This window comes from Melanotaenia boesemani, chromosome 16 (genome assembly GCF_017639745.1).
Source record: "Melanotaenia boesemani isolate fMelBoe1 chromosome 16, fMelBoe1.pri, whole genome shotgun sequence".
Lineage (NCBI taxonomy): Eukaryota > Metazoa > Chordata > Actinopteri > Atheriniformes > Melanotaeniidae > Melanotaenia > Melanotaenia boesemani.
Window position 1 is genome coordinate 6,693,016 of NC_055697.1, and position 21,595 is coordinate 6,714,610.

Sequence of the window (21,595 nt, forward strand, 5' to 3'; positions counted from 1 at the left end):
TGCAGCAACACATCATCTAATCCAGTTGGAGTTTAGTGGGATACTTTTCAGAAGTCTATAAACACACAGAAACGAGAGGCTTTGGGACGAGCTGGGTGACAAGTTTTACAAAAGGCGCCAACAGGTGGTCTGCATTTGTGGGAACGAAATGTACTGACTTGCTACAGCTTCACTATAATAACTTAAAAAAGACATCTTCTATGTTGCATAAGTCTGCCTCAAAAGAAAGACTGACTGAATGACATCATTTGTATGTGCCGATGTGGGAGTAGGAAATGTGGGAGCTGCTGCACAAGTTATCTTACAGTGGGAGCTGATGGGAGCCAGCTGTGTGTCAGGCCTGGGTTATGGTTAAGAATTAAGCCTTGAAGGAAGGGATGGAGAGATGGGGGATAGAGGAGGAGGAGGTGGAGGAGGAGCAGAGGGTATTGCTTGGTTCAAGAGAACCAGTCCAGACCAGCATGAGCCCAGCTCAGGAGCCAGCCTTCCCGGGTCTGACTCTGCCTCTCTATGTGAAGGAATGCAGCCCGAAGCTCTGCCAAGGTGTCGATTTCTACATCTCTGCAGACTTCCCCTGCCTCTTCTACTATTATCTTATCTTCTCTCCCTTTATCCTCAACTTCAGACACATGTTGTTGTTTTTATCATGTTCTGTTCTCTCTGGCAACTCATCTGTTTTCCCATCCACCATAAAACGGGGCTGCTCACTGATAATTACCTTAAAATCCAATAAACATGACTTCTAAGCCATTAAAACAAGTCTCAGAAAGTCAGAAAAAAGGCTTTAGAAAGCTGGAATTGAATTTAAAATCAAATCTATGCCATATTTTTTCTTTTTAAGACAGTCTGGCATGCAAACATTTAAAGGAGACGAGAATATGTGATGTCAGCAGTGCAGTCTTGTTCCCAAAACCACAAGAAAGAGAAAACCAGCTCGGAAATTACTGCTATGATAAAACATGAACTCTGTCATGTCTAGTTTCAATATCAGTAATCAGAGGAAGTAGAGGGGCGAGCTGTGGCTGAATTATACACTGAGTCAGAGATTACAACACGTTGTTAGAGGTAAGTGGTGCTAGTGGAATAAAAGGGGGCAAACAAAGGACAGTGTGGGTTTTTGTCCAAGTTAGTGAGTTCAGTCAGAAAATAGATGTTGTTTAGCATTAACATGCGCCATTATTATCTTTAGCAACTTGTAATAATCTACAAAAATTTATGAAAATGATGCAAATTAAAGCAACATTTTCAAAGCAAAGCATTAGAAATCCACTAAAGAACAGGTGATCCGTTGTGACCAGAACTTCACCATGCACACTGAAGAGACTAACTCAAAGGAATGTGGCTTTCACTGATGAGAGTCTGCACCTTGTGGGCTTTGAAGTGTTTAAATGCAAACAGGACGCTTTTAACAACACTTGAAATCAACAGCAGAACTCAAAAATCAGGGCTGAAACATTACAAGCACTCTTTGATACTTTTTATGGGTCTGTTTGTTGTGTTTTCATGTTGAGAAGCATGCTTGCGCACCTGAATGTAGAAGGGGATTCCTGCACTGCGTCGTGTGGCACACAGCTTCGATGATGGGTCGCTGGACTTGACCTCTTCCAGGACCTCAGACAGCCAATGAGCAGGAAGCTGCTGCAGGGCTCGACTCCCACTCCTTGCACACACACAAAAACATTACATAATCATTAATGATTCACTTTTCAGTTGATAGAAATAAATTATAAATATGCAGAATTATAAATTCACAACAAAACTATATTTTTTTACATTTGCACAAAAGTTTCACAATAAAACAATAAAAGACAACAGATTTTTATGTGTAGACTTATTGAGATTTACATTTGTATTTACTACTCTTATGTAAATAGTACATTTTAGTTGTTTAAGCTATTCATGTTTTAGTAGGATCCTTTGAGAAGTCACACTGTTGCTCAACAGATCACTGATGGTTTTCATTAAACATGCTAGAAAATGATACTTCAAAAGTGTCTGATGAAAACTGAACAACAATATAATGTCCTCAGTTAACTTCTAAATACTCTTGAGTCAGAGGATCCAGAGTGCGTGGGCTTCAAGCTAAATGAAAATTCCTCACTGAACAGACCATCTGTTGAACAGGAACATTTCCATCTTGATTCAGCCAACAGCCAGACGTGCTACATGATGCATTTGAAAACCTCTAAGTTTTAGCTGTTTAGGGCGCCATCACTTCAACAAACATTCAGGCTTTAAACTCAAACTCAAAACAAGAGTGAACACCAACAGGAGAAAATTGCAGAGGATTTTGTAACATTTTTGGGGAGGCACTATCCACATGTTCACCTGCATTGCTCTTTCCACAGAAGTACAATCCTTACAAGTTATACCTCGTAAATGTGACTAACCAAGCTTCCCAATGATCTACAATACTATATCAATTTGTATTATTAAAGGGGAGAAATAACTGACCAAACAAAAAATGTACTAGCAGGCTACACGAGCGGCCTACATGTCAAACATATGGTAGGAAAAACTGTGGCAGCCATGTTACATATGCGTCGCTTACAGTATATACCAGGCTGAGAGCCAGGCCTTCTTAGCCAACATCGGTATCTGACCTCACAAATGCGCTTCTGGAGGAATGGTCAAAAATTCCTCTGAATACACTCCTAAACCTTATGGAAAGCATTCCCAGAAGAGTTGAAGCTATTACCTGCAAAGGGGTGGACCAACACTGAATTCGTTTGATTAAGAATAGGGTGCTTATTAAATTCATAAGAGAGTCAAGACAGGTGAACCAATACTTTTGGCAATATATTGTGTGTGTACACATATGTACACAGAAAATGTCCTTTTCCTTTAAAAGCACAGCTATATGAAGAAAATGCAGCAACTTTTGGTTTGCAAACACTAAACAAATAAACAGCTTTTAGCAGCAGTTTTATCTTTACACAGTAACAATTAAAATATCAATGTAATAAAATCAACTGTTTCTGACAAAAAAGATAAAAATTTCAGGATTTACTATTAAAGGGAAAAAAGTCAGCAGGATGAATTTAAAGTTGTATGAAGCTGCTTCCTTCTAAATGCAGAGGGAACAATATCTGATGATTATGAGACATCAGGTGAACAGACAAAAAGCAGGATCATAATCTCACAGCTTCTAGATTCACAGCCCCTAATTTTATACACACACACACTTCATGCAGAAATTTAGAAATTTAATGGGGACTTTATTAAAGCTAAGTTGCAAATTAGAACAAACAGAAAATATCAAAAGTCTCGTTTTTCTGGCAGAAATCTTTAAGCTAGCTGCTAGCTGGGAATGTTACCTACCTAGTTAGCAGCTAATGTTAGCTTGAAGATTTTTTTTATTGTCATTTGCTGCTAGCTAGACATTTAACTCCCAAATAACAGAGGTTGAAAGGCATAGAAACTTTGACATGTTCTCACACACATCTGTTGAATTCATTAACTTTATAAGTATTCAATGAAATCACAAGTATTTGTTTGGAATTATGCTTGTATTAGCAAAACTCCACTGTTAAACTGCTAATTCTTACAATGCTGCTTTAGCCAACACATTGATACCAATTCAGTAAGGATCTTTATGTATGGTGTAGTGAAAACTAGAATAAATTATGAATACTAAAACAAACTAGCCTATACGTAAACAAATGTTTTAAATGCTAAATTCAATGCATAGTTTAAATATCTGAAGGTAACACGAAAATAGATATAATGGGTGAAATTCCAAAAGCTAAAGGCTAAAGATCTTTATTCTTTTGTGATAAAGCAGTATATAGAATATGAAAATCTAAAATTAACATTTGGAAGGAGTAACTGAGTTCATCTGGCAGCACTGTGGGAACATGTCTGACAAAACAAGTTGGGAAGGACTGCTGTAAACAGTTGCAGATATAAATGCACATGCCTCACCAGGGAATTCAGTCAAAGAGATACAAAAAAGAGAAAGTGAAGACAAATGGGAAGAGTGAAAGGAGGAGAAAATTGGGAAGAAAGAAGACAGGGACAAAAAGACACAGTGGGGGAGTGCAAACACAGTAGAGTGCACCAAAGCCAGATCCTGAGGCAGGGCATCAAAAGGCTGCGGTTAAGCACCCCGCAATCAACACCCTATAACCCAGCACACGGTCTGAATACCATCCACACACTGCTCTTCCCCTCCTGAAAACACACACTTACATCAGAGAAGAGGACACACTCCCAGCTCTCCTACACGCAACCACTAGAATGTTGTTCTCGTTACACAACCCAGTGAGAAGCTGGTTTCTGCACAAGAACAAAACAAGGGAGTTTTGTTTTAACCGCTCAGCACTGGGTGGTTCAAAGTCGACACTGCTGCAATGGTTTTGTGGTTCGTCACCTGCCGCAGGGCCGTGGACATTTTCCACAGCCAGCCATTGAGGAAAACAGAGACGTAAAAAGAAAGGATTCTTTCCTGTCATTCAACTAAAAGTTTTGCTTTTTTGTTTTTTTCTTTATATTAGAAGGACAATAGAGACATTGTTTCTGGCACTTTACACTGGGAAAATTAAGCTTTAAATTAAAAATATTTTCCCATAACTTGTTTTTATTTTTACTGGGAAATTATCACAGTGAAATAATATTAAACTGCCTCTCACTTGATAGCAGCTGGGATAAACTTCAGCCACCCTGAAACCCTGTGGTGGAATAAGCAAGTATAGTGCATAAATGGATAGATGGATTTCTGCTTTAAATCTAAACAGCAACACCTACTGTCTACAAGAGGCAGAGTCACACAGCCTGTATCTTCAACGTAGACAACTCAGGGAAACCAGCCAACCAGTTATGACAACTTGTGGGGTGTTGCGATACAGCTAATTTGCTGCACTTCTCAAACAAATCGGACCTTTTAAATAACGCGGTCCGCTCTTTCAGAGGCGGTGCTGCACCAAGAATTACTGAAGGAGAAGACGAGACAACCAACGAAGAAGAAAACTCATTCATCTATTGGTTAATGCAGAACAACTTCAACTTCTAGTACATAACAGTTAAATCTGGAGCTCCATCAGATCCTACCGGGCTTGGGTTGATCAGATTTCTATCAAAACTTTTACTATTCCTCCCGTCCAAAGCCGACTATCGCCCCACACACACTTGTATTTTGGTTGTGTTTACGCACAATACTGTGTGCTGAACCCACAACGCACTTTGTTTTGTAGTCTGCCTCCTGCATTTGGTCAGCTTGAGACGGACAGAGACCTCTTTTTGTTGGCGGACCGCGTCCGCAAGTTTGTGCATTCACAATACCTCCAACGAAGCAGACTTTCTGAGCAAACAAACTAGGATTCAAATCAAAAATGCTGGTGTGAAAGGATTCTAAGACAGTACTGCCTAGGTCAAGGACCAAGTTTGGTCCTAGGGAATTTTTCCCTGCTCCAACACACCTAAACTGTGAGTTTAAGTGGATTTTGTTACTACAAAAGCCTGTGCTGAGTAATATATCAAACAACCTAAACTACACCTGGAAACGTCTTTTTCTATGGGAATAATGGCCAGTTTTCCTTAATACCGCAACAAAATTAAACCTCCAAAATTCTGCCAAGACATTTTCAATTCAGATTTAATCAGACTGGCTGCTTTCCCAGCCTCCATTCTTAATGATAGAGCATAAAAATATCTTGACACTGACAAGAGATCATTATGACTCCTTTCATCATTAAATCAGAAAAAAGGAGAATTAAAAGTACTTTATTTAAGTCATGTCTTTAGATTTAATAGAAAACATCAACTTTCTAATTTTCAGCTTTTTGCGCTTGTGCGTAACTCTTGGCCGTCCAGACGCTACCAGATAATCAATAAATACAATTATCCATTCTAGATTTAATTATGGTATACTGAGAGGACTTCTCTGGTTTGCTAATTACAAGCCTGACTTGCACTCGGTGTGACGACAGAGGCTCTGATGCTCATAGCTGTTCAGCAGTATTAACTTTCAGCCACTTTGAATGAAACACACTCACACACACACACCTGCACAGCATTTCGGTGAGGCGTACAAAGCCCACATAAGCCAGTTCAAAGGCGCCACGATGACGGGACTGCAGGAGCTGCTGACGGAAGTACAGGCCAACCCCCTCCACCTGTAACAGAGACAGAGAGAGAATCAGCAACCTGACTGGAACAAGCAATGCTTTCAATTGTGTGTGTGTGGGTGTGTGTGTGTTAGTTTTGCCTGCTGCATTACGATTCAATAGAAATGGACATGACCTGTTTCAAAATTATCAAAGGGGCCTTATTCTATAAAAATCCATGACAAATTACCACAGCTACTGCTGTTGTCGGACTCACAGCAGAATGAATGACATCCTATTAAGTGATACGTATGTGAGCTAGCAGTATAAAAATGGAAAAAAAGGTGAGATTTGTGCAACTAAATTCATTTAGAAAATCTAGCAACATAATGTGGATGTTTGTCAACTTATTACCAACAGGTGCACCTCACAGGGAGCCTTCCTAACATTACCCGGTGCTCAAATTTCAAGGGATTTGAACTAAGCATCACCCCCATTCATCATCTGATCCCTCATTAAAAGCATTTTAGGTACATTTCAACTGACAGCATCTGGAACTTAAACCCACCCTGAGGTGTTTTACAAGGACCTATAAGATTATTTAAGCCCCAGGTCTTTTTTCATTTTCACAGAGGTCTAAGCTGAAGTGTAAATGTGGCAGATTTAAGTTCAATTTCCACCAAGGGGTCCAGCTTGGTATGGGACAGGATGCTTTCTTTTGAATTTCCACTGGCAATAACTGGGAAGGGTGCCAGAATATCCGAGCAATCACACTTTTTATAGACCATTGGGGGTTGCAATGGCCTGTATTTGGTCTGCAGTCTTACCGATCCGACTCTAAAAGGTGCAGCTTGATACACAGCAATCCTTTGATTGGTCAAAAGAATCATCACTCCTCTGCAATAAGAACAAAGCAGGCAAACAAACAAAAAAAAAAGACTAGGTTGACGATAGATGAGGTCCGGACTTTCTTCGGGATCATTTTGAAGGAGGAAATCCAGGGAGAGCTCTACAGCACCATTGGAAATAAAGTGTTTTAGCTGGTTGCCCAGCAGACGGTCGCCGTGGGTTACCAGCGGATGTCGGCGCAGTGCCAGACGCATCTATCACTGTAAAGCACACCTACCATGTAAGAGTACAGTTGGCTGTGGAAAGGCAACAAAGATCAGGGTTTACCGAACCAAACCACACCAGACCTTCCCAGGCTGGTCGCTTTGGTGGAAACGGGGCTTTGGTCTATTAACGTCAGCCATCTTCACTGGAGGGTCGAAGCTGCAGAGCTCAAGCACTGAAACAGTCAAATCATCTGCGTAAACTAAAAGTTTACTAATAGAGATGTGACATTTCTGGCTTGGCATACGGACTCTTACACCACTTCATTACTCAGATTTAGGCTACTACTTCTTATCACCGTCTCTTTTTATCCCAGATTTTACCAGCTAATGTGAGATTAAATGTGAGACGACTCGGACTGAAATGTAAATTGCTGAGAAAACCCACCTAATGGGTAATGTTCGGCTCTGTAAGCCACACCTATAAGAACATTATTTTTAGGGGTGAAACTTCATGTGGCCCCCTAGAACACGTTGGTGCAAATGCTTGTGAAGCAGAATTTCTCCTCAACTTTAAGGTGCAAAATCCTCTAAAAGCGAAGACTGGCTGTGTTAGCAACAGTTCCTGTACAAAATTAGATCAAATGCGCACTTGCAGATGTTTTGGGCTGAATTGTGGGTAAACAAGGATCAAAGAAGGACATTTTCACAAACTGCAGACCTACAAACATCACGTGGTGCAAATAAGAACTTGCAGGTGAAGTGCAGAAAGCTTTTAGTGCATGAAGAGTGTAAATACATCCATCAGAGAAATACTTTAAAGTGCTGATATCAGTGTGATTGTGTTGCTTGTTAAACTCCAGTAGCACCCCCCTGATGGTGGGAGAGCAAACAGCTCATGTCCTGGGTGGGATTTGTTCTTTACAATACTTCTGGCCGTGTGCTGGATATGTCCCTTAAGAAAAGTGCAACCTTTGTTGGACATATTAACTACTAACCGTCAGGAGAGATCTTGTGACATGGTGACCACCAGGAAGTTTAAGATGGGGATGATCTCCACGTCCCCATGTATGAGAACTGGATCAGTTCTGTCTCTCCTGGAGTTTGTCATCATATCCTTGGTTCCTGCTGGTGTTCAGCACTGTTGTGCACAAACGACTTCACTGAACACGTTTTTTAGTTTGCGCTGAACTGAACGAAATGTATTTCTAAACAAAGGAGCTGAACGTGAACTTATTCAGATTATGTGAGGTCACTGCCTACATTTCCCCAACGTTGCACCTACTTCACACTACGTTACCCATGACGCATTGTGCACACGAGTAAAAACAAGCAACGGTCTGCGGCCACACCGGTGCAGAGAAGCTGCAGACACAGCGTGCACATCAGAATATTACGTACTGTCTGAAAATGAAAGCTAACACTTTTGTAAAACTTATGTTCTTCTGTGCTTATAAAACAAGTCACAACTGCAGCTTCATCAACTTCTAATTAGAAAAGATGTGGAGTTGAAACATCTATCCAGTATGAGAAGATATTTATTTATAATATTTCTACACTTTGATGCATTTTTTTCTCTTGCTTTAACATTTAGCGGAGAGGTAAGCTGATAAAAGTTTAACAAAAATGACCTTCTGTTAGACTAAAAAAGTTATTCAGATAAATGAAATAAACAAAAACTTTCATTGTAAGACACACTATTTTTTTCTTTGTCAAGTCCTGTCTTTCATTCTCACTTCTAAAAAAATGTAAACGAACTGAACTTAAACTAGTTCAAAACTAAAATGGTGAACTCTGAATGTGAACTATTCTTTTTAACCTGTGGGAACTGAACTTTGAACTAGTTCACGAGAAGCATGAACTTGGACAACACTGCTGTCTCTGGTCCACTGGTGGAAACAGGATTTTAAACTAAGATTTTAAGTTGCTTTGCCTTTTTTTGTGCATTTCTACAGGCAAAAGCGGGGAAGGGTGCCACAATATCCAATCCAGAGGAAAGAACACAAACTGCTGGATGTCCACCAGTCCCCTCCTCTGTTTCTGTGTTGCGTCTTCTTTGTTAAAATTCGGGGAAGACATCGTGTTGCGATGACGTCACACTATCACGTAACTGAAGCATCTATTGCTTTCCGTTTGACATGCCGCCTAACAGGTAAGAGCACAGTTGGCTATGAAAATACAACAGAGATTAGAGTTTACTGAACCAAATCATCCCGTCCCGAGCCGTTCCCCTTGGTGGAAACGGGGCTTAAGGGAGCAAGAATATAAACCATTTTACGTTGAATCTGACAGTTTCCATGAGAAATGTTTTAAGAATAACTTCAGAAAATTCTTAACAAGATATTGTTCAAGAGTGAAGGAGAGAAGGTTTCATAGCATTATCTAAACACACACAAACACACACTTTAGTTTTTTAGCAATGAGCACGTCAAGCGTGAGAGTGGCGTGTCAGTAGCGTGACAAGTGTGCTCAAATAAGGATGCCGAGACATCCACATAATGGCCACTGTCAGTAAAACCATCCAGTTTGTAATAGTGTTAGCAACATTATTCTAACTACACACACACACATAACTGAGCCCCGTTTCTGTGTACAGACTGGTGAGCTTGTTGCAGGTGAGGCGGCAGGGCGAGGCGGACACAGAGCTTCAGTTCCCTGTCATTAAGGCTGTGGTATCACCACCACCAGAGAAGCAGCCAGGCCCCGACTTAGTCAGGGGTGGCGTGGAGGGCACAGGGAGGGGTGGCATGGGGGGCAAAACACACACAAGGCACCAAAATAAAAAAAGAAAAAAAGGAGAGAAAAAAAATCCAAAACCCCCCCTTCAGGGATGTGGGGTTAGACAAAACATCTAAACTTACACAGACACGGACCCGCACATGAACCAGAAATACAGCCGGTAGTGTAAACTGATGTCACTGGGTGAAGGGATGGTGATGCATGAGGAGGGTTTGCAAAGGAAAGACAGAGCGTGATGAAACAAAATAAACATCATGGATGAAAACTTTGTGTATGAGCTGCGAATGCAACAAAGAGGCAAGGCTTAGATAGCCTTTTTTATTTCTCAAGTGGCTGGTCAATAAACTCAAACAACCCTGCAGACCTCTGTGACCAGAGAGCGGACTGAGCAAACCACAGCAGTACCAAGCCCAATGACTTATCACACTGTGCTCCCAGAGTGGTTCCCAGGACAGGGCTGACCTCACCAGAGGTAAAAATGGCAGCGACAGTCACCGTTAGATGGCCCGTGGCTGCCGGGGCCCAGACCGCTGTGGTGCTGATCTGGTCCGAGCCGGGGCCACGTTTTGGCCTATTTAAAGCTTCCCCCTCCGAAGGTTCCCGTCTGTATAACTGTTTAAAAGGGCCGTGCAAGCTTCCTGCGCCAGGCGGGGGAAGGGTATGGTGTGGACTTTATTTAGACATCAACTTCCTGTTTGCAAACGTGCCCATTTCCCAGAAAAAACTTCCATGTGTGGCGAGAGAAGTTCCCCAAGTCTAATTACATGTATGGCTCAGAGCCGTGACAGTGACTCAAATAGCCAACTAACTGCCGAGGATTTGACAGCACTCTTATGTTTGGAAGCTACAGAGGAAATGTGTAGTTATAGTTCTTAAATAGTGAGGTAGTAAAAGGTTGGTTAGTAATAACTCAGATTATTTTATGGCCTCATTCCCACTACACAGAAACAAACATCTCAGCTTCTCTTAGTCTGACCGATATACAGCATGTTGATCACAGTTTGAGACCACTGAGGCAAATCAAACATCATTTAAGGTCATAAATGCACACCAGCCACAAGTGTTACTAAAATGTGTCCATAAATCATCCACTATAGGTTAGTATTTCTGTTTTGTAATGTGTTTTCTCTCCAGAATGCCTCAGTCACGTAACCTTAGTTTTACATGTGATGGCAGAAAAAAGCACAGGTGGAAATAGAAAGTGATAGATGTGTTTAAATTATTATGACCTGATGTGACATAATGTGATTTTACCTTCCAAGCCTGAAGCAACGAAGGTGTGGCATCAACATTTTCAAGACATGCAAACTAGTTTTTGGTTTTAAGTGTTGATAAAATGTGAAGTCAATTAATTTGATAATAAAAAAACAGGACTATCTCCTGTAAGTTAGGCTCTTGCAAGGTCCATTCACCTTCCTACTTCTCTGATCACTGCTTTTCAAGCTAATCCCCGTCACTTCCTGCCCGCCTCTCATCTCATGACAGTGGTTTCTGTCTTTGATGAACTTCATGTGATTCTTGTATTGTATTTATAACTTTGATAAAGTCAGATTTTACTACCTTGGTCATAATAACTAAGATCTAAATAAGAGTAAAGTTTATACCATATTCTGCCTTAATGTCAATCAGTAGAAATTTAATCTTTTAGTTATTTTTTTTATTCATTCACTGTTTGTTGTTTAAGGAACATTTGAAGTTTTATATGTAATAAACACCTGCAGGATTTTTAATATCTATCAAGATTTCTAAGTGAAAAGAACAAGAAGATAATATTTAAATGTTTTTGTTACAGAGCATGTCTTCAGACTTTAGACCCTTAAATAAGACCGTGTGAACTACGGGGTCAGTACAGAAAGATGTCCGACAATGTATTCATACTGTGTTAATAGCTCTGCGTGAGTGTGTGTCTTTGCCACAAAACATGACAAAGTATTGGTGTGTCTCCTCTGTGTTGCCAGGGCTCCAACTGATCCCAGCCAAGCTATGCCAAAAAACAAAAAAGCTATCAAACTCCAGCTGACCAGCTACTCCGGTGGTCCGTAACACACATGGACACTTACACACACACTTCAGAAATTAACACACACACGTCAGAAATTAGTCTAGCCTAATAATAGCAAATCCCCTCCCCCAACAAAAAGAAAAAAAAAAACGTTCTCATTTTAAAAAAGGTTTTCGTCTGCTTTGCTGTGTCTCCTGGAGTCCATCTGAGGCAAACCAAACAGACATTTATCCAACGAGTTCCCAAATTTACAGTAAGAGGGGGATAAAATGCCCAAATCAAGACATGAAAGGCTTGTACAGACTAACTGTGGTCAAAAAAGCTTCAACCACATACTGAACATGTGTGCAAGTTTCAGCTTTTCTCTAAAAACATGTCACTTCATCATTATGTCTCTCAGTAGTGGTTGATAAAACGCATGTTTTATTCACTTTAAATCAAATAACTAAAGGAGCAGGGGACAAAAAGTAGATTTGTACATCTATTCCAACTCCTAAAAACCACAAGCTAAAAAGGCTGCTTATAAACAGCTTTAACACAAAGGTCAAAGTACACCCTCTAAACACACCAGAACACATCATCTTCAAAGACTCAAGAAAGCAGCAAATATTGTGTAAACTTGTTGACATGGAAAAAATTCAGCAGTGAACAAAGAAAGAAATGAAAGCATAACTATCCATGTCCATCTGTAGCCGCTCCCGTTGCCATGGCGTCACCCTGTTACAAAAACAAGGAGGATGTCACATGGAATGAAGGCTGAGGACGACAGGAGGTGTTTAGCTACCACACACTATGAAAGGTGGTGTGTTTTGGCCACACCAACATGTTCCACACCAACTTTTTTCTTTTTTTCTTCTTTTTCCCCCCATGCAAGTCATTTCTGCAGGATTTTGTCCATGTAATCTTGGCCTGACTTAACTTTCCAAACACGACTGGTATCACTCCACTGACTGTTAACGCTAACAAATGCAACATCTGCGTGCATGGAGCTGATGACATGTGAATAAAAAGGCCTGCGGTAAAGGCGGAGAGGGCATGAGTTCAGATTTCCTCTTTGTCTCCCTGGTTCACAGCACGAGTTTAAGTCACTGCTTATGTAATAAGAGCGGCTGCTATGGTTACCAGAGACAACATGATAGCTGTGATACCATCATGATCAATGATCTCTTTAGGACACTGTGGTTGTGACATTAATATGGAGTCCTTTTCAGGGTTGGCAGATGTTTGGAACCAACAGGCTGGAATCTGCTTCAGGAGAAAGATTAAATAACTGGTGGAAAATTTCAATCATTTGAGGTTCTTACGCATCATGCAGCTTCTCTGGCCTCTGGAACTGAAACACGTCTCTGTTGTAGCTCTGTGGTTAACTTACAGGAACGAGCCAGGACGGAACTTTATGTTTTAGTAGGTTTAGTTCCTTACAAACATTTTTGACTGCTGATGGGAAGCTTTTACATGCGTCACTAGGACAACTGCAACTAATCCAGAAAGCTGCTGCTCCCTTCCTCACAAAGACCAATAACAAGGGAACACATCGTACCAGTTCTCATATTTTTACACTGGCTTTCTTAAAATATTGCTGCTGATGTACAAGGCTCTGAATGGTTCTGGTCCAAAACATGTATCTGCTCTGCTGAGCCAGCGAGACTTCTAAGATCATCTGGGTCAAGTCCGCTTTCCATCCCCCAAGTTCAAACTAAACAAGGTTAGTCTTTATCCTGATATCTGCAGCAAACTACCAGAAAACCTGAAGTCTGCTGCAAATACGATCAGGTCTGAAAACCTTTAGTTTTTCCTTTTCTTTTTCTTTCTAAATATATCTTCTCACACGTGAATTGACAGTGATAACAATGATTCATTTCCCACTGATGTTTCTATCATACGGAATCCATTGCATGTTTTCTTCTCTGTTTCCCTACCACTTAATGACCAGGTCCACATTGCTAGTACCGGGTTGGACCTTCTTTTTCCTCCTGAACTGCCTCAATTCTTGGTGTTATAGATTCAACAAGGTGGAAACATTCCTCAGAGATTTTATATATAATTACCTTAAGATGCAATTTGAACTGATATACTGAACATAATTAAAAGACAGTGCAGAAATAAGCAGTGGTCATGGGAGTGGGAAGGTTTAATAACAAAGGGACTAATTCAGTTTATTGAAAAACAATGTTCACATAAGTAAATAGAACGATGACAAAAGAACCACCTGGAAGTTAAATGTGAAAAAGTTTCTAGAGAACAAACATTATAGCGCACGGTTTGCTTCTAACAGCGTTCACTGTTGTAAGTAAACACTTTTATTGCTCATGATGCTGCAGGTACAGAAAAAAACCCATTCAGCAAACAGCGCTCCGTTATCCTTCCTGCTTTCTCTCTCATTGTAAATAAATGGTCAACATGTAAACACAAACACACACCAAGACACACACTCTTTACCCCCTACGCAGACAAACACATCCTACGTCTGGCTCCCTTATTATAGACATGCACATGCTGAACCACTCAGACGACTATTCCTGTGTGAGTTTGTTTGTGTGTGTGTGTGTGTGTGTTCTTTGTAGCGTTTGGTGTTTTCCTGCTGGTGGTGGAAGTGATTTGGAAAGAATGCAGTGGAAAGGGAGGGGCGTCGCGGCCGTTAAACCAGCAGGGTCGCGCCTCAAATGAAAGCACGGTGCTAACGAGAGCGGATGCTAATTCATGAGTCTCCCAGTGTGGGGTCACACACACACACACCCCCACACACATCCATTCACATCATTCCCTTGTACAGCACCATGCACACACACATACGGTCACAGATGTCAAAATTTCATAGAAGAAAATGGTTTTGTGTCTCCTATGAAATATACGTGTGTAGATGGAAAAGACCTCTAGCCATGTTTCTGCAGTACCAGGGGCTGCAGTTTGAAAACCCTCATTTTCATCACTTCCAGCACTTTTCAGGTGTCATTCAGATACCAAGATATGCAGAATAGCATCTCTGAACACACAACATGTCCAACCTTGAAGCAGCAGAAGACCACACCAGGTGCCTCCTGTCAGCTAAGAATAGGAAACTGAGGCTACAATTCACACAGACTCACCAACACTGGACAATAGAAGATGGAGAAACGTTGGTCTGATGAGTCTCCATTTCAGCTCCACATTCAGATGCCATGGCCTGGTTTAACCACCACAGCCTACCTGAGTATTGTTGCTGACCATGTTTATCCCTTTATGACCACAGTATAGCATCTTCTGATGGTTACTTAAAGCAGGATAATGCACCATGTCACAAATCTCAAATCATCTCCAACTGCGTTCTTAAACATGGCAATGAGTTTACTGGACTCCAACGGCCTCCACAGTCACCAGATCTCAGTCCAGTAGAGCAGCTTTGGGATGTGGTTGAAGGAGAAATTGTCATCATGGATGCAGTTGACAAACCTGCAGCAACTGTGTGATGCTGTCATGTCAATATGGAGAAAACCTCTGAGGAAGGTTTCCAACACCTTGTTAAATCTATGACACCAAGAATTGAGGCAGTTCTGGAGGAAAAAGGAGGTCCAACCTAGTACTGGCAATGTGGACCTGATAAAGTGGCCAGTGAGTGTATAATTTGTGTGCCCATGAATTGATTAAAGGAGCATGTGTGTGTTTATTCATCCTTTACCAAAAGTAGAACTGAGTGAGTATTGAGTGTGATGGGTCTCACCTGTTCCTCTGTGACGAGCCCGGTGTGTGTATGTGCGTTTTCATCAGTGTAGTGCAGAGGCAGGCTCTGGCACAGCTGTCCGAGCAACATGGCCACTTCCTTCATGCTCCTCCAGCAACATACCAGCACCATCTGAGCCGTCACCCTGTAGCCCTCACCGCCTGGAGCCCAAACACACACAGAAAAAATACAAAAATACAAAGATCAATCTAAATGAAAAGATATATTTATATTATGTAATAAAGATCCAGTTTTGTATCCAGAGGAAACCACAGGAAGTCCTTAAGGCTCATGATGGTTCTGCTGTGGATGTTATGCTTCATCTAATTGGTTACACATGAACATTACAGTGAGACACCAGGTGTTCAGATTGCAGGGGTTTAGATCATTATTATAGAAGTTTCCATCATGTAAATACACTACACAAAAAAGTGGAACATCTCCCCCTACATGATATCACTTGTACTGCAACCCCCAAGAAACTTTCCTCTCAGGTTCACCTGTGTGGAGAGGCGGCATGTGTGTGGTCTGCGTGTGGTCATCTCCCAGGTTTGTGTCCAGTTCTCTGGCATTATTGAAGAAGTCGTTGCTGTCTCTGGGCTGAATCTCCTGCAGGATCCTCTGCAGGCCAGCTGACGTCTCTGTTCAAACATAACACATTTTTAACAGCTAAATTTCTACGTTTCTGACAGCTTTCAGAAGAGTTGTGGTTATAATCCTGTTTATACTAAATATTACACTTATTACAAACCAGAGTCACTATCCATGGGGATGAGTCCCTCTGGGGAAGAGCTCTGGACCACAGGAGACACCACATCAGACACCCTGTAGCACACAGCGATCAGCTCCGAGACCAGACTTCTCCAGCCCTCGGTCTGACTCAAACTCCTACAACAACGCACACATGCGTGGGCAATAAAAGAGAGCAGAAAACATAAATTCTAATGCCCAAGTCAAATAAAGCAGACAGGATCTGATTGTACGAGCTGGGACTCACTCTGTGTTTAGACGCTGCAGGACAGCAGTGATGCAGTTCGCTCTGCCGTAGAGAGGAAACGAAGCCGCCGCCTGCAGGAGAGACAACTCGGCTTTCGACACCTCTGACTGCAGACAGTGCAGCAAAACCCGAACCACTGAGGACAGAAAAACCCTGTAAAGTCTAAGAAACAAACCTTTATCTGATGAGGGTTACGTGTGTGTGTGTATTTTTACCAGCCAGAGCGTTGAGCTCTAAGACGAGAGCCTCAGAGGCCCCAGGTGGCGGGGAGGAGAGCTGGAGGTCGAGGCCCCGCTCCTGGGCGCAGTGGATCAGAGCCTGGCTCAGGTCCAGCTGGGGAAGCAGCAGATTGAGGAGGTGGGCTGCTGTGACACTGTCAAAGGGTCTGGTGCTGGTGCTAAGGTCCAGAGCAGCCCCAAGAACGCAGGACTTTCTCTCAGGAACCTGAAACACATTTACAGTTTTGGGATTTTTACAAAAATTACCACGTGATATGGAGACATTTTTATCAGACTTTTATCCATCCTATAAAAGATTATAGATTTCTTTGGGTTGTACTTGGAAAGCTGTGATTATTGCTGCACAGAACGTTTAATGTGGACTGACTGGGTTGGACTTTCTGGAGCGGTCCTTAACTGGTTCAGGTCCTATTTAGAAGGCCGGAGTTATGTTGTTACGATCGGCAGCTATGAATTCGAGCGAGTGGCCATGACTTGTGGAGTCCCCCAGGGGTCAGTCCTTGGACCTCTTCTGTTCAACTTGTATATGCTCCCTTTGGGTAAAATATTACAGAACTATAGCATTAGTTATCAAAGTTATGCAGATGATACACAACTTTATGTGTCTCTGTCACCAGATGACTGCAGTCCAATAGACTTAATGTGTCAGTGTCTGGAGCAAATAAACACCTGGATGAGGGAGAATTTTCTACAGTTAAATGAAGACAAAACTGAGATTATTCTGTCTGGTAGCAAAGAGAAGAGGATCAGCATTGGTAAACACCTGGAGACTCAGGCTCTTAAAATCACCAACCAAGCTGGTAACCTTGGAGTGTTGATAGACTCAGATCTGACTTTCAGCAGCCACATAAAAGCTTCACTAAGAAGCTTTTTACCAGCTCAGAAACATCAACAGAATTAAAAGTTTAGTCTCCCAGAAAGACCAAGAGAAACTCATCCATGCATTCATCTCCAGTAGACTGGATTACTGTAATGGTCTTTTAACAGGACTTCCTAAAAAGAGCATTAAACATCTGCAGCTCATCCAGAACGCTGCTGCTAGAGTTTTAACCAGGACTAAGAGATCTGAACACATCACACCAGTTTTGAAATCTTTACACTGGCTTCCAGTCAGTCACAGAATAGATTTTAAAACCCTTCTGCTTGTTTACAAATCCCAGAATGGTTTAGGCTCAGAATACATCTGTGATATGTTCAGAGAATATAAACCTAGCAGAGCTCTTAGATCCAAAGACTCTGGTCAACTAGTCCAGACCAGAGTCCAGACTAAACATGGAGAAGCAGCATTTAGCTGTTATGCTGCAAACAAATGGAACAAACTGCCAGTGGAGATTAAACTTTCCCCAAATGTAGACATTTTTAAATCCAGGTTAAAAACATTTCTTTTCTCATGCGCCTATGCATGAAATCTGCACGGTAACTTTTTTAACTTATCTTGCTTTTAATCATTTTAATGTAATTTATTATTTTATTGTGATTATGTGTTGATTATGTGTTGATGCCTTTTACTATTCTAAATATCTGTAATGTCTTTGTTTTATGTAAAGCACTTTGAATTGTCCTGTACATGAAATGTGCTATACAAATAAACTGCCTTGCCTTGAAGACAGGTTCCTACAAAGGTCCCTGAAATCTGCTGAAAGGTCCAAAATGGGTTTTAACTGTCACTATTTTACTAATGTGTTACACGTGCTGTAAAGAAAAATGGATCTCAATGTCTTAAATGTAGTTAATTAATAAATAATTATGTTATACCTGTGCAAAGCTCTTGATCCAGCCCTTATTCCTTTTTTATTTTCCACTCAAGCAGCCATACTGGTCCTCATTAACAGTTCTCCAGCTTTCTGAAAGTTTCTCCTGTAAACATTTTCTGCTTTTTCCACTCATTTTCAGCCCACACCTTGTACCAGGCCAAAACTCAGATACAGTGTTTTTTCTTTGTTTTATCACTTGTTCATGTCTGCCTGATAACTGTGAGCAGTGTTGTCCTTTTGCGACGTGTCCCGGATGGTTATGATAAAGTGGAAAAAGATGGATCAACACAATGAAATGACCACTAACTAACTAACTAACTAACTAACTAACTAACTAACTAACTAACTAAATAAATAAATAAAATTATTGAGAAAAACTAAAACTAAAAAGCCGAATGACAGAAATGTGCATCACATTTACCTGAAGGCCGACAGCTGATGGGGGAAGCTGCTGCAGCAGCACCAAAGCCAACTGCTTCACTTCCAGGAAATTGCTGGCCACACAGTAGAGGACGTTCTTAGCATGTGTGGAGGTCACAACCTCGCCGAGGGAGAAAATGTCAGGCCCTAGGAGACATGGGGAAGATGCAGAGGTAACAGAGGTGCAGACGTGCAGCAGCATACAGGAAGTAACAAGAGGCATAGCATGGGGCAGCTGTAGCTCAGGAGGAAGAGCAGTCGCACACCAACCAGAAAGGTGGATGGATTCCAGGCTTCATGCCGAAGTGTCCTTGGGAAAGACACTGAACCCCACGTTGCCTCCCAGTGTGCCTATCAGGGTATGAATGTGTCTGAATGGGTGAATGTGACATGTAAAGCGTCTTCAGTCGTCAACATAACTGGAAAAGTGTTATATAAGTACAGACTATTTACCATTTATATGTTGAGAGAGATGAACCACAGCCAGTAGACACACTGCTGGGTCAGGCCCCAAAAAGAAACATCAACTTTTAAATAACTTAGAAAGTTGTGTGTACAAATTCTTTTGCCGAAGTGACATTAAATATGTGGCAGCTACTTTCATAACTTGTAAGGTGCAGGTGTACCGGTGGTGAAGGTGAAGAGCTGACCCAGCAGACCCAGCAGGTGGAGGGACATGAGGCATTTTGAGAACGAAGCTCCGGGAAGTAAAACCTCCAGCAGCGTCACACACAGCCAGCGCAGGAACTCCTGCAGCAAGACCAACATCCAAACTCAGCCTGTGGTGACCGGTTCATATCATCTGATAAAGGAGACTCTCTGTGTGAGTGGTAAACCTTGTACTGATGCAGTGTGTGTTGGTCTCCATCTCGCTGCTCCTGGATCAGTCTTTTCTGCAGCAGCTGAGTGCTGTCCTTCACTCTGCAGAGTAACTGTGTGCAAGATTTAAAGTTACTGCCAGTTTCCTGCTCATGAGTTACTGCCAGAGCTTCCAGCTGTGGCCTTACCTTCTTCATCAGGCTGACTGTTTGCTGTCTGATGCCGGGTGATTGGCTGTTTAGATTCGGTGGGACGAAGTGGCGGATCAGATCCATTTCATCTGAGGTCAACACCTCGGTGCTGCGGTGGCTTTCGCACACCAAGCCCAGAGCATCCATCCTCACCTGGAGATGATGCCACACAAAGAATGTAAAAAAACAAAGTCACATCCTCTCAATATGGGACAACCCATCCAATAAAGCAGTCTCTACTGCTCATGGATTTGGGGGGGGGGGAATACATCAAAGCAATATCATTTTATAGTAGAAACATTTATTGTGTTATATCATTAGTAGAGCCAATCTTCTTATGAGTGGACATCCCTGCAGCTTAACCAAAGATCAGACTATGCAATGCTCAGAGAAAGTGTAAATCAAACCCAAGAAACAGGTCTCAGTTACCATGTTTATGACAGTCCAGTTAGAAAAAGACTGAACAAGTATAACGTATAAAAAGAACATGGCCGCACAGCTTAGGTTGGGTAAGTATTTTCAGACTTGCAGGATTAATACATTTGATTTGTACTTGTTAAAAATATGGATAAACAAGTTACGAAACAGGAGGTACAAGTTACTAAATTCATCTCCCTATTCATACCTGCAGATGTAACAACACAATGATCCCAAACACACAGCTGCAAATCTACAACAGAATGACTGAAAAAGTCAAGGTGTAGCAAAGGTCCAGTCAAAGTTCAGAACTAAACCTGACTAATATAACATTACTTAAAGGTGTAGCATGTAATAAAAATCAAAGCTCAATGACAGAAAAATCTGTTATGATTAAAACTGTTTCTACTGGCATCCAATCTTGTGTTTTTATTCTCTTACAATGAGCCATTTAAATCTTCTTGCCGTGGGTCCACACACATATTGTGCCACCACTTTTACTATGGTGTCTCTGAATGGACAAACAACTCTGTGTGTGAAGTGATAACCCTCTGACCTTTAAAACTATAGTCCCAGCTTTGTTTGATAGGTGCTAGAGCACCATTTGGGACCAAAAGTAGTTACCTGTAGTGCAGTTATCGCTGCACCTGAGACTACTGGATCCACTCGCAGACAAAAATACATTTATGTCTAGGGGGAATTTCAGAATGTCATTCACAACTGTGCTTGGTATTTCAGGTCATTGCTATGCCCGTCTTTACCACTAGATGTCAGTAATTCTTACACACTGTACCTTTACCAGCAGTGAATGGAAGCAACAAGTTAAGTTCCACCACAACCATATGAGAAAGTGGTAACATCAGATAGAACTCTCTAACTTTAAGTTATTAATGATAATCTTGTGTTTAGTTATATATCTGAGGTTTTATTTACATAATTTTAAAGTCTAGTAAGAATTAGATGCTGGTTTTTTTTTTTTTGTTTTTTTTTTTTATGTCCTAATGTGAAATACCATCAAATCAACAGTGTGTACTTAATTTTTACTGTGACTGTTGACCTAAAAAATAAAGGAAACAAACTTACCTAATCACTGAACTCATAACTGGACACAACTCTTATATTTTAAACTCACATTCAACAACATGTTTATAGAGTCACCGTGTTCAGCAGGTTTAATTACCAAGAGCTGCCATTGTGTTTTATATACTTGTTGCTGGTGTCATT

General features: G+C 41.3%; 1 protein-coding gene across 1 annotated transcript in view; it reads right to left on the bottom strand.

Annotated features, from left to right (window-relative positions):
* thada (THADA armadillo repeat containing) overlaps nt 1-21,595 on the bottom strand; it is a 131,950-nt gene that overhangs the window by 104,743 nt on the left and 5,612 nt on the right. The window contains exons 13-23 of the mRNA XM_042009678.1: nt 19,952-20,107; nt 19,781-19,876; nt 19,571-19,694; nt 18,946-19,091; nt 16,747-16,975; nt 16,532-16,667; nt 16,286-16,422; nt 16,035-16,175; nt 15,535-15,695; nt 6,004-6,113; nt 1,528-1,660 (exon numbers count right to left, since the gene is read on the bottom strand). Of these exons, the coding sequence (XP_041865612.1) occupies nt 1,528-1,660; nt 6,004-6,113; nt 15,535-15,695; nt 16,035-16,175; nt 16,286-16,422; nt 16,532-16,667; nt 16,747-16,975; nt 18,946-19,091; nt 19,571-19,694; nt 19,781-19,876; nt 19,952-20,107 (1,569 nt within the window). The remainder of the gene's footprint in view (nt 1-1,527; nt 1,661-6,003; nt 6,114-15,534; nt 15,696-16,034; nt 16,176-16,285; nt 16,423-16,531; nt 16,668-16,746; nt 16,976-18,945; nt 19,092-19,570; nt 19,695-19,780; nt 19,877-19,951; nt 20,108-21,595) is intronic.